Raw genomic sequence first — 13,304 nt, 5'->3', positions numbered from 1 at the left:
TTTTATATTTTTTTTAATATTTATAAAATTTTTCAAAAAAAAAAAATAAAAAAATTAAATAATAAAAATAAAAAATTTTTTTTTTTAAAATTTTTTTTTTTTTTTATTTTTTTATTTTTTTTTTATTTTTTTTTTTTTTTTTTTTTTTTTTTTTTTTTTTTTTTTTTTTGTTTTTTTCATACCTTCTTTCTATTTTATTATGAATATAAAATTCTTATTTTATATGTAAAATTAAATAAAAAATCAAAATTTTATTGTAAATATAGATAATAAAAAAGAAAAAATACATACATATATATATATAATATATATTATGCTTATAAAAGTATGTGTCTTTATTTTATGATTTTTTTTTTTTTTTTTTTTAAAATACAAAATAGTCATTTAAATATTATATTCCAATAACAAAATTTACTGTTTTAAAATAAGATAAAATATATAAGTTACAAATTTTTTTATTTTTTATTTATTTATTTTTATTTATTTTTATTTATTTTTTTATCTTTTTTTTTTTTTTTTTTTTTTTTTTTTTTGCAATAAGTACACGTCTATAAATTTTTACATGTAATTTTGAAAAAAAATATTCATGTGTTATATATATTATATTTTTTGTTATCATAAAAACATAGAAATTGATATGTTCTAATATAAATATCATATATATAAATACATATAGTTGATTATTTTATATCTTTATTTTTTATATAATTACATAAATTGGGTGTTATTAAAAATATATAAACCCTAGTATTTCTTAATCCATTAAATGAAATACCTAATTAAAAGTAATCCATACATGTGTATTTCATTAAAAATATTATGAGACATTATATTTTGTATTTAAAGAAAATAAATAAATAAAAATAGACATATAAATATATTAATATATATGAACACATTTTTAAGTAGTAATTTTTAAATATAATCATATAAATAAATAAATATATATATATATATATATATATATATATATATATATATATATATATATGATTATTTTTTATTTTTCCTTATTTTTTATTTTTTTTTTTTTGTATTTTGTTTTAATGAATTCTTTGGGTTAGAATGCATTTCTATACATAATATTCTATTTAATGTGCATATATTTGTTTATACATTATTATACTGTTAAATAATTCTTTTCATAGATCTTCATTTATATTTTAATATATTTATATTTTTTTTTGTATGAAACTAATGTTATTTATTTTTCCAATGTAAAATTTATATTTATTTTTATTATTATTTTTTTTGTATTATAATTAAAGAAGAATAAAATAAAAAAAGAAAAAAGAAAATAAAAAAAAAAATAAAACTTATTGAAGAATAGGAAAATAAATATAAATAAATAAGTACACATATATAAATGATATAAATAATATATATATATATATAATTATTATATAGTAAAAAATATACATTATATATATTACCTATAAATAATAAGGTCTATATTAGCACATAAGCATATATACATATATATATATATATATATATATATATATATATATGTGTGTTTGTTGAAGAAAAAAAAAATTTATAATATTAAAGAATCCTTTGAAATTATAAAATGCATTTAAAGGGACTAATGGATTATAACTATTTTTTAGGTTTAGAAGTTTTACAAAATTTTGATATTGTTAATTACCTTATAGCAGGTATTGTGTTATTAGCTCTTATACTTGCGGTTTTTAATGAAGACGCTTCAGCAGGATCTCCAAGATTATCTTGGGTATTAGGAGAATTTCTACCTATACAACATTCCATATTTGCTTTAAATTCTAATGTAGAAAAGAAACTGTTTCGAAAAAGGAGTAGCAAAATATACACATTTATCACATGTTTATATAATTTATTTCTAGAATTAAAAAATTCCATAACAGAAGGTAATTTTATTATGTTAGTTAAGGATTGGTTTTTAAAAGTATTCAATAAAATAATATTATATAAAAATTTGTTTTTATTAAAATATCGATCACAATCCAAAAGACATTTATTTTACATGTTAGTTAAACAAAAATATAATTTACCTATTCAAAAGGAGGAAAATGAAATGCAAAGTTATTTAGATGCAAAAAGAGAATTGATTCGTTTAAATCGATGGTCTTTTATGTGGAGAGTTTCAAATGTGAAAAATGAATTTCTTCTATGTGAGAAAAGAAAAGCTAGACCTATATCATCTTATTCTTACTTAGATTTTATAAGAGAACCTTTAGTACAAAATAATGCAATACAGGCTGCTATGGAATGGTCTACTGGAAATCATGGTCCTAGAATGCTAGGGGGAAATAGTCAGATATTAAGAGACTTAGAAAAAGTTGTAGGAAACTTTTTTGGTAGAAATGATTCTATTTTGGCTGTTTGCGGATTTTTAGCTTGTATGTCTGGAATAGTTGCAGTAGCAACACATGAAGATATTATATTATATGACAGCAGGACACATGCATGTGTAAAAATGGGAATACAAATATGTGGAGCTAAAGCATATTCGTTTAAACATAATGATTATAATCATTTAGAAGTATTATTAATAAAATATCGATATAAATATAGAAATTGCTGGGTATGTATCGAATCTGTATATTCAATGGATGGTGATATACCACATTTACCAACCTTCAAAAAATTATGTATACAACATAAAGCTAAATTATATGTAGATGAAGCACATGGTTTGGGTGTTTTAGGAAAAACAGGAAGAGGAATAGAAGAACATTTTAATATGCCAGGTACAGCTGATATTATTGTAGGAACATTTAGTAAATCTATTGGTGGTGTCGGTGGATATATTGTAGCATCAGATGAAGTAATTGAATTTTTAGATTTTCATTGTATTGGTAATGTTTTTTCAGCACCTTTACCAGCTTATTGTGCCGGAGGTGCATTAAAAGCTTTCGAATTAATAGATACTCAACCATGGAGAATTCAAAAACTTAAATTTAATACTAAATATTTAAGAAATGGTTTAAAAACTGGAATGGGACATTGGCCTAAGGATTATCCTGAATCTTATAAATATATTATTGAAGGCGATGATGCTACAAGTGTTATACCTGTAATCTTTCCAAATGATCCTGATCGTTTGTTTAAAATATGTAACCTTCTATTAAAAATGAACTGGATGATTTCTGCTGTTGTTTATCCTGCTTGCCCATTAAAATATCCACGTTTTAGGGTTACAGCAACATCTGCTTATACAATTGAATATATGAATGAGTTTATTTCGGATATTGTGCGTGCTACAGTTAGGGTTAAACCTTCCCCCCTCGATACGCAACTGATCATATAAACAAAATAATTTAGAAAAATAAAGAACATATGTTCAAGTGTAAAAAAATAAATAAATAAAAAAAATATATATATATATATATATATATATATATATATATATAACATCCAAATATATTTTCATCATGTTATTTATCATTACATATTTGTTTTACGTATCTTATTTATTTTTTTTTTTATATATGTTTTATACTTTGATTTATTTTCTTATAATTTCATTTAAATTTTTATAATATTTTATTATAATATTTTTTATTTTTTATTTTTTATTTTTTTTTTTTTGTTCAAGGATACATATTTTTATATGTATTATCATATGTGGAAATTTACATATTTATTTGTTTTGAGCTTAAAAGCTATTCTATCTTATTATTATTTTTTCACATTTCTTATTTTTGATTTATTTCTTATATATATATATATATATATATATATATATATATATATTCTTTTTAATATCCTTTATAAAATTCATAACAGAAAGGTATTAACACATATTATATACATTATTATAAAAAGAAGAGAAAAAAAAAAAAAAAAAGTAGAAAATAGGATAAAAAATTTGATGAAAAATATCTGCAAAATGTGAATGATTTTGTATAAGGAATTTCGTGTATTAAACATATTATCTATTATACATAAAATTTATTTGTATATATTAATGATAAAAATTTTTTCCTCTATACATAATTCTATAATAATAATTACAATATGGTGTGTAATTATATAAATACGCGTAGTAACAATATAAGGTTCTATATAAAAATTAAAAATATATAAATATAAATAAATATATTTATATATTTATTTATTTAATGTTCCATATATGAATAATATAAAATATTTATTTTATTATATTGTAAAATTATTTTGTTACAAGAAGGAATAAAAGAAAAAGAAAGAGATAATCAATTAAAAATATTCATATGTTACTTCTTCTTTCTTTATGGTACGTGTAATATATATCGATGTAGAAATATTGCAAAGGAGAAAATGAAATATATATATATATACAATATTGTAAAATTGGAACATATAAAAAAAATAAAATAATGAATATATTAATTTTTATAACATTAAAATTTATATAAATAATAAGCTATATATATATATATATATTCAATGGATTATATTTTTAGAATACGTTTAAAAAAATTTTTTTTTTTTTTTTTTTTATTGTATGTATAATAATTATATAATATATATATATATATATATTATATATGTATACATATATATAAATATATTACAAAAGGATAAGAGCATAAATTTTATTAAAGATTCTCTTTTATTTTATTTTATTTTATTTATTTTTATTTTATTTTATTTATTTTTAATTTTTATTAAAATTAACAATTCAAATAAACACATATACATATAAAAAAAAAAATATTTTTATGTATTATTTTTTTTTGAAGTTTCATAAACATTATAAAATAAAAAAAAAAACTTAATATTCTTATATATTATTTATAACACATACCTAATATTTTTATATACTTTATTTTTTTTATTTTATTTTTTTAATTTTAGTAATTATATTTTTGAACATTATAATATTAATAAAAAAATCCTTGTGTAAAATACAATATTAAATTTGTTATATATAATATATGTACATTTATAAACCATTTTTACCGTAATTTATATAATATAAAATAATTGTATTATACTTTTCAAATTATATATATATTATTTCATGTATTATAATGAAAATCATTTGTATGTAATAAATTTGTTCCCGTAAATAATATATATTTACATTAAAGGGTTCAAATATATTGTATATTTATATATATATATATATATATATATATATATATATATATATATTTATACCTTGTATAATATATAAGAACAAAAAAAAAAAAAAAAAATGAATAAACTTATATATAATGGTTTATAAAAATTTTGATGATGAAGTAGGAAAAAGGAAGATATTCCTAAATAATAGTAACTGCGAGGATTATTCAATAAATAAAGGAATAAAAATTAAAATGGATGACTGGAGATATGAAAATAAATATAATAATATGCATAATGATAAGTATAAGCAGGATGAAGATGTTTTAAATAAATATAGTTACCAAATAGATAATGTTAAAAAAAAGGATGAAAGGGAATATGGAAATTATAAAATGAATGAATATGATAGGAGAGGTACGAATTTATATGGTGTGACAAAAGATTATAATGATAATATGGGAATTTATAGAGAAAGGTATGAGACTAAAATAAATGAACCATATATGAAGCCAACAGATGAATATATTGAGGGTTCAAAAAGAAGAATATCTCAAAGGGATATTAAGGAATTATTAAATAAATATAATAAGAAAGATGAGTATTACCATGAGAATAAATATATTAAAAATGATAAACGACATACTTATCATAATTTCAATAGGAAGTATGATTCCTTAAATCAGACGAATAATAGTATGTTCGATTCTGAAAATAAAAGAAGAAATAATTATTCACATGATGATTTAACATGTGATAAAATAAGGTATCACTCAAAAAATAGTCATCATTATAATTTAGATAAAAGTGAAAATAGTGTTAACATGAATTATATTAATAATAAAGATATTAACAATTTAAAAATTTTTAACCGTGAAGAAACAGATAAGGGGAGATACAATAGAATAAATGAAAATGTGGAATATTGTAAAAAAATGTTTAATAATATAAATTTACATAATGATGTATCGTCCACATTTGATAGTGATGAATATGAAAAATATAATATTAGGAATCATGAAAGGAAATTATCACCCAAAAAAAAAAATCAATATATTAATTATCATAATAATGATAATAATATATTTGAGAATTCTATTTCCCCCTTAAAAAGATATAGGAGTTTGAATAAATCAATGGGATATAAAAACAGTTTCAATGATAATTTGAATACGCCATGTTATAATAAAGAGTATGAAAATAATAAAAGAAAAACTGAGTTGAAAGATTTTGAACATAATAAACTTAATGATAGTTATGAAAGGGATAAAAAGAAATCTTTATATGACACCTTTTTTAATATTACAGAAAAGTTAGAGAGTATTCAAAAAGGGAAAGAACAGAATGCTAGTTTACGAAAAAATCAGGATAAAGAAATTTTTCAGGAAGAGGAAAAAAACGAATATTATAGTAATGAAAACAATAATAATACAATTAAAAAGAAATGTGACTTATTATACCATAAAAATTACCATAAGAATGATATATTACATGATATGACAAATTATGAAAATATGCACAATAGTTATATATATAATAATAGGGATAGTTTTAGAAATAAGGAGGATAAAGAACAAAATGATAATAATTATCAAGAGGAGGCACCTTTTGATTTTTTTATAAAAAAATATCCTTCGATGTCAAAAAAAAATAATATAAAAAGAAATGATATTAATGTGGAAAATATATATAAAGGTGTAAACTGTTTTGATGATATTTTAAAATATAATTCTGAGGATTCTATAACGTGTGAAGACGATAAACATATATTGAAAAATTTAAATAATAATATAAATAATAATATAAATAAAAATATAAATAGTAATATAAATAAAAATATAAATAATAATATAAATAGTAATATAAATAATAATATAAATAGTAATATAAATAATAATATAAATAATAATATAAATAATAATATAAATAAGAAAGATAAGAATGAAAATTACCAAGAAAAAATTCAGGAAAATTTACCTATGGACGAAGAATTCACGAATATAAAAAAACCAAATGCAAATTTAGATGACACAAGTTTATCATCTAATAATTTAAAAAGTACACAACTACATATGAGCGCAATATCACATGGATCAAATGATTATTCCACTTTATATGATTACACAAATTATTCAAAACATCCAACAAAAGAATCTTATAGTGATGAAAATTTATATAATGTATCGAAATATGAACAATATATATTAGACAAAAAATTAAACAAAAGTTCTATGGAGGAAAAAAAGAAAAAGCAATATGAATATAATTTTTTTCAAAGTATGCCAACAAGAAATTGCAGGAATGAAATATCATATAATAATAATAATAATAATATGAATGATTATTATAAAATTAATAAAACATATAATATATATGATATGGATAATATGAATGAATATCATAATTTTTATAAAGAGAAGCATTTACGTAATGAAAAGGAATTAGTAGATTTATCTAAATTGAAATATGATATAGATAGGGATATATTTTTACAACAACATAATGAGATATTACAAAGTAATATTTTTAAAAATATAGATATGGATGAAAAGATCAACAGTTATAATAATAATAATAATAATAATATGAAGTTATCTTCTTCCCTTTTTGGTAAAATTAATAAATCAAATGATAACTATATAATGAATGATACCAATCTTTTTAGTGATAACCAAACATATTTTACAAATAATAATGCATACCTTAATAATTATTATTATAAGAATAATAATCATAATGGTGATGATAAAAATTTACATATGATAAATAAACTCAAGTACTCTGATCAAGAACATTTGATTAATGAAGTTAACCCTAAATATTTTACTTCAAATATAAATAAAATCAACGATTACAATTATAATGGTAAGAGCAATAACAAAAATAATATTAATCAATATGAGAATGAGAATGATAATATATATAATAAAAAATATAATTCTGTGCCTTACGAAGAAGATGAAAAATATACAAGTAATATTACAAATATGGTGGAAAATGATAGTGATTATATTATTAAAAATATAGGTAAAAAGTATATATTAAATGAAGATAGTGATCAATTAAATAAATTATTAGAACTAAGAAAAAACAACAAAAAAAAAAAAAAGAGAATTCAAAATAATCAAAAATATTCATATCAAGATCATTTTTATTTTGACGACGAAGTAAATGATAAATATATATCTAAAACAATAAATGAAAATGACATGAATACTAGCTATAATAGTTTTAATTCTACATATAATAAAAGGAATAATATGTCTGATAATTGTAATGATAACATTTTTAATTATTTAAAAAAAAATCGTTCATACACTAGACCAATGAATATTGATGATTTTAATATGGATGATGAAGACCAAACAGAACAAGATAAATATAATGATGATGATTATGATGATGATAATATAAAAAAAAAATTTAAATCCAAAAAAAATGCAGACTTAACATATAATGAAATATTTTTTCTAATATTTATATATTTTATAAAAATTATTTGTATGTTTGGAAAATATGTAATACAAGTTATATTATTCATTTCTTTTTTTATATACATTTATTTTAAAAAAAAACCTTATAAGACTATTTGTACTACAGTATTGGTGTCTTTTCCATTCCTATTGTTTTGTTTATCGTTCATCATATTATCATATAGAAGTTTTAATACAGAGTATTTTGATAAGGACATATAAATAATAATATTATTTTTATATATACATATTATTATTAATAAAAATGTGTAAGAATATATTATTTTTGCTTATTTTTCTGTATTTTTTATAATATGCATTTTTTTAAGTAAATAAAAATAAAAATATATATATATATATATATATATATATATATATATATATATTTATTTATTTATTTATATATCAATTATCATCCTTCATATATATGCTACTTATAAATAGAACACACATAAGTGTGTTTGTATTTGTTTAATGATTAAAAAAATGATATACACTAACAGGTCATTTAGTTTGTTTTTCACACTATACATATTATATATATATTATACATTTTATACTTTTTCATATTTCATATTTCTTTCTTTTTTTTTTTTTTTTTTGGTTCTCCCTTTTATTTGATTATTATGTGTATTATATGTATATATATATTATATATATATATATACTTATGATAGTTATTATAAATTACAGGCTATATTATTTATATAATTTTTAATAAATGCATGATATACATGAATAATGTGCCATATGTACAAATACATATATATATATATATATATATATATATTTTTTTATGGGTTTATATTTTTTTATATATTTATTTTTATCAAGTGAGGATGCCATTTATTAAATGCTAATATATTTTATTTTATTTTATTTTATTTTAATTTTTTTTTTTTTTTGTTTTTTGTTTTAAAAACCTTTTTCAATTTCATATGATAAATTATTTTGGATAATATAATTTTTTTTTCATTCGTTCATTAAAACCAACAAAAAATAAAATAAAATAAAATAAAATAAAATAAAATAATTATTTTATAAAATAAAATATTTATACATATTATTTATATAAAAGAAATTTTAAGGTTTTACTGTATTATATTTCTTTTTCTTTTTTTTTTGTATTGAAAAAAATGTATACACACATAAGTATAATATAAATAAAAAATCAATTTCTATATTTATTTTATTTTTTTTTTTTTTTTTTGTACGAAGCAAATATTTCTTAAGGTAAATGTGTTCTTAAAGGTGTTATTTTCATGTAATTTATTTAAATCATATTAGATGAAATCAATTTCCAAAGGATATATAATATATATATATATATATATATATATATATATATTATATATATTTTTTATTTTGATGAAAAGATATGAAATAAGAAAATAATAAGATAATATAAAAATATATATTATAAAAAAATGTTAAGGAATGTTGCTAAAAGTTCATCTGATATCCCCTTTGAAGATGATAAGTTGAAAAACAAAAATGAAATATTTAAGAAAAGGATACACAAAGAAATAAAGAGATTAAAAGAATCAAAGGTTATCGATGATATAAATGTATATATTACATTTAAAGAGAGCAATGATTCAAATGATGATCAAAATGATAGTAATAACAACTATAATGGTAATAATTGTGGTAAATATGTACATTTACTACAAACTTTTGATGAGAAATATTTTTTAGAAGAAACCTTTTTTGTAAATAATTTTATAAAACATATAATTATATTAAAAAAGAATAATAATATATCTGATTCATATAAAGAAGAGAATGTTTATATTTCTAATGAATTAATTAAATATTACACATATAAAAATACAACTTGTCCATTCTATAATATTTTCGAAATATTAAATTTTGAAAATTTTTTTAATAGTTTTAAATCCTTTTTAAATGAAATAAATAACATCCTAGATATTTTTGAAATATTTAAAAAGGATTTTATGAAAGAACAAAATATTTTTTACAAGGAGAAGTATAAAATACAAGAAAAAAAGAATGTCAAAGAAAATTGTTATGAGGAAAAAGATAATATGGAATATTTTACTAATATATTTTTTGAAATTATATATAAAGATTTTATAAGTTTTTTATCCAAAATACAAAGAGAAATTATTAATAATATATATTCATCTAATGAATATGAAAATGAAAACTTTTATAAAAAATTCTTTATATTTTTTAATAAATATTATAATATAAATGAAAGTATAGTATATTCATTTTTTATATTTCATGATTATCCTTTTAGTAAACCGTTAATAAATTTTGAACACTTTCCTTTTTCTATATTCAAAAAAAAACGTCAACAAAATTTAATGGGTGAAAAATATAATAAGAAAAATATCCTTACGACTTTATTAAAAGAACAAAAATGGATGCCAAAGATAACCTTGGAAAATTTATTTGAGGAATCCAAAAAATTAGTAGACAAACTTTTTTTTTATTATCAATATAAAATATATTTATTTTATTATTATCTTAATAAACATAAAATCTTTGAGCAGTTTTTTCAAAATGATTTTAGAATATCTATTGATAATTATAATATTATTTATTTATATATTTTTAGAGTAGATAAAAAATTAATATCTAATAAAATGAAAGGGAAAATAATAGTACCTAAAAAGAATTATTCCAATTTATTATATAGCCTTAATAATTGTGAATGTATAAATCCAAATATTGTTTTCTATAAGTTTTTTTATTTATATAAAAAATTAAAAAGTAAAAACTATGAAACACATGATCAATTTAGTGTATTAAGAGCTCAAAGAAAAAAAAGGTATCAGTACTTTATGTATTTATTTTTCATTATATTTATTTTCTTTATTCCTCAAATAATTAAAAATATATATATTTATAATACTGATGAGACAGAAACATATATAAATGAACCATCTCATATTCAGAAGCTTAATAAAAATGTAGATAACTATGTACTTTTCGATGGATATGTAAATTTAATACGAACAAGTATCAATTATTTTGATAAAAAAAAAGATGATTATAGATATATGGACAACAGTACATTTTATGGAAATATAAAGAATGTGAAAGGGAATGAACAAGATTTGTATAGAGAGGGAGCTATATATGACAATATTAATAATAATAATAATAATAATAATAATATGAAAAATATGAATAATATGAAAAATATGAATAATATGAATAATATGAATAATATGAATAATGAAGAAAATATTACCAACGAAAAAAATGAACAAAATACAAATGATGCATTAATTCTTAAGAATAACAAATCTGAAAATGATATGATTTCTAATATAAAGAAAAAAAAAGGAGAGAAACACAAAAATATGTTTTTAATAATTTTATCTCTTTTTGAATTATTATTTTTTTCATTAGGTATAATATATAATTTACATTTATTACGAAAAAAATATGACCAAAGCAATTTTATTGTTAATATATGTTCTTCTTTATTAATACTATATAATCCAATTTTATTTTGTAGTTATAAAAATAATATGATTGTAATATCTATAGGGTTATTAATATGGAGTATAAATTTTATGTTATTAAAAAAAATATTCTTGTGTATAGTGGTATATTTTTTATCTATATATTTTAATATAATAAATATCATTTATTTTTTCTCCTTTTTCTTTATGTATGTATATATTAAAAGCAGATATATAATAAAAAGAGGAAATCAAATTAAAAGCCAATTTAAGAGTAAATTAAGAATTTTGAAATATGCTTTTATATATTTAATAATATTTATGATAATAAGTTATGTACTAATATATATTTTTTTCGATAAAGAAAAACAAAATGAAGATGTCTTTACAAATTTGTTTATTAATCCTATAAAATATTGGTACCATAAATATTTCTTAAAGGTATATTTTAATAATAATAATAATAATAACACAAATGTACATGGACATAATATGTGGGCACCTATGAAGTTCATTATTAATAGTAATATTTATGTAAACAATTATATAATAAAATATACTCCTTTTTTTATAACATTTCTATTTAATTATTTCTTTTCTATAAATACCATAATTAAATTTTATTCTTCTTTAATGTTTTCTTCTATAGTATTTCTTTTTATGTCTTATACTTATTTTAGTTGTAATTATTTATTGATATTTATTATAATAATATTACTATTGTTTATTAATATACTTGGTACCTCAAGTGTATTATTAAATATACTTTTGTCATCCTATATTATTATAGCTAATGATCATTTCCATATGTATACATTTGGTTTAACCATATTATATTTTATCTTTCACATATATTTAATGTATCCATCAAACAATTTATTTCAAAATATAAATTATGAATTAAAAATAAGTTCAGAGTTAATTAAAAATTTGTATTATTTTTTTCTAAGTAATATCATTCATTTATATGAAGCCCATATAAAACATATAATACTTTCATTTGTTATAATATTTTACCCTTCTGTCCTTAACAACATGTCCAATGAAAAAACAATACGCAACATTATTCAGAAAAAATATATACAAAAAAAAATTATACTATGTTTATATTCACATATACATCATGATTATTTTTTTATACCTTTATCGTCCTTTTCATTTTGTTTGTTTGTTATGCTAGGCATATTAAAGGTATTTTCAAATATATGTACTAAATGTAATTATATACAAAATGTAAGAACTTATTTTATTATATATATATATATATATATATATATATATATTTTTTTTTTTTTTTTTTTTTTTTTTTTTTTTTTTTTTTTTTTTTTTTTTTTTTTTTTTTTTTTTTTTTTTTTTT

General features: G+C 17.8%; 3 protein-coding genes across 3 annotated transcripts in view; all 3 read left to right on the top strand.

Moving 5' to 3' along the window:
* Window positions 1-1,570: 1,570 nt before the first annotated feature.
* PRSY57_1415000 (serine C-palmitoyltransferase, putative) lies at window positions 1,571-3,289 on the top strand (the record flags this gene model as incomplete). The annotated part of the gene is made up of 1 exon (XM_012909767.2): window positions 1,571-3,289. The coding sequence occupies one exon, from the start codon at window positions 1,571-1,573 to the stop codon at window positions 3,287-3,289; it is 1,719 nt and encodes a 572-aa protein (XP_012765221.2).
* Window positions 3,290-5,183: 1,894 nt separating this feature from the next.
* PRSY57_1414900 (hypothetical protein) lies at window positions 5,184-8,726 on the top strand (the record flags this gene model as incomplete). Its single annotated transcript, XM_012909766.2, has 1 exon — window positions 5,184-8,726. The coding sequence occupies one exon, from the start codon at window positions 5,184-5,186 to the stop codon at window positions 8,724-8,726; it is 3,543 nt and encodes a 1,180-aa protein (XP_012765220.2).
* Window positions 8,727-9,931: 1,205 nt separating this feature from the next.
* The window catches only part of PRSY57_1414800 (putative membrane protein), a gene marked incomplete at both ends in the record, with an annotated part of 4,189 nt that continues 816 nt past the window's right edge, over window positions 9,932-13,304 (top strand). The window contains one exon of the mRNA XM_020115278.1: window positions 9,932-13,138. Coding sequence (XP_019969935.1) covers window positions 9,932-13,138 — 3,207 coding nt within the window. The remainder of the gene's footprint in view (window positions 13,139-13,304) is intronic.

Source organism: Plasmodium reichenowi, chromosome 14 (genome assembly GCF_001601855.1).
Source record: "Plasmodium reichenowi strain SY57 chromosome 14, whole genome shotgun sequence".
NCBI lineage: Eukaryota > Apicomplexa > Aconoidasida > Haemosporida > Plasmodiidae > Plasmodium > Plasmodium reichenowi.
The sequence above is the reverse complement of the archived record's forward strand: the minus strand, read 5'-3'. Positions and strand labels throughout refer to the sequence as shown.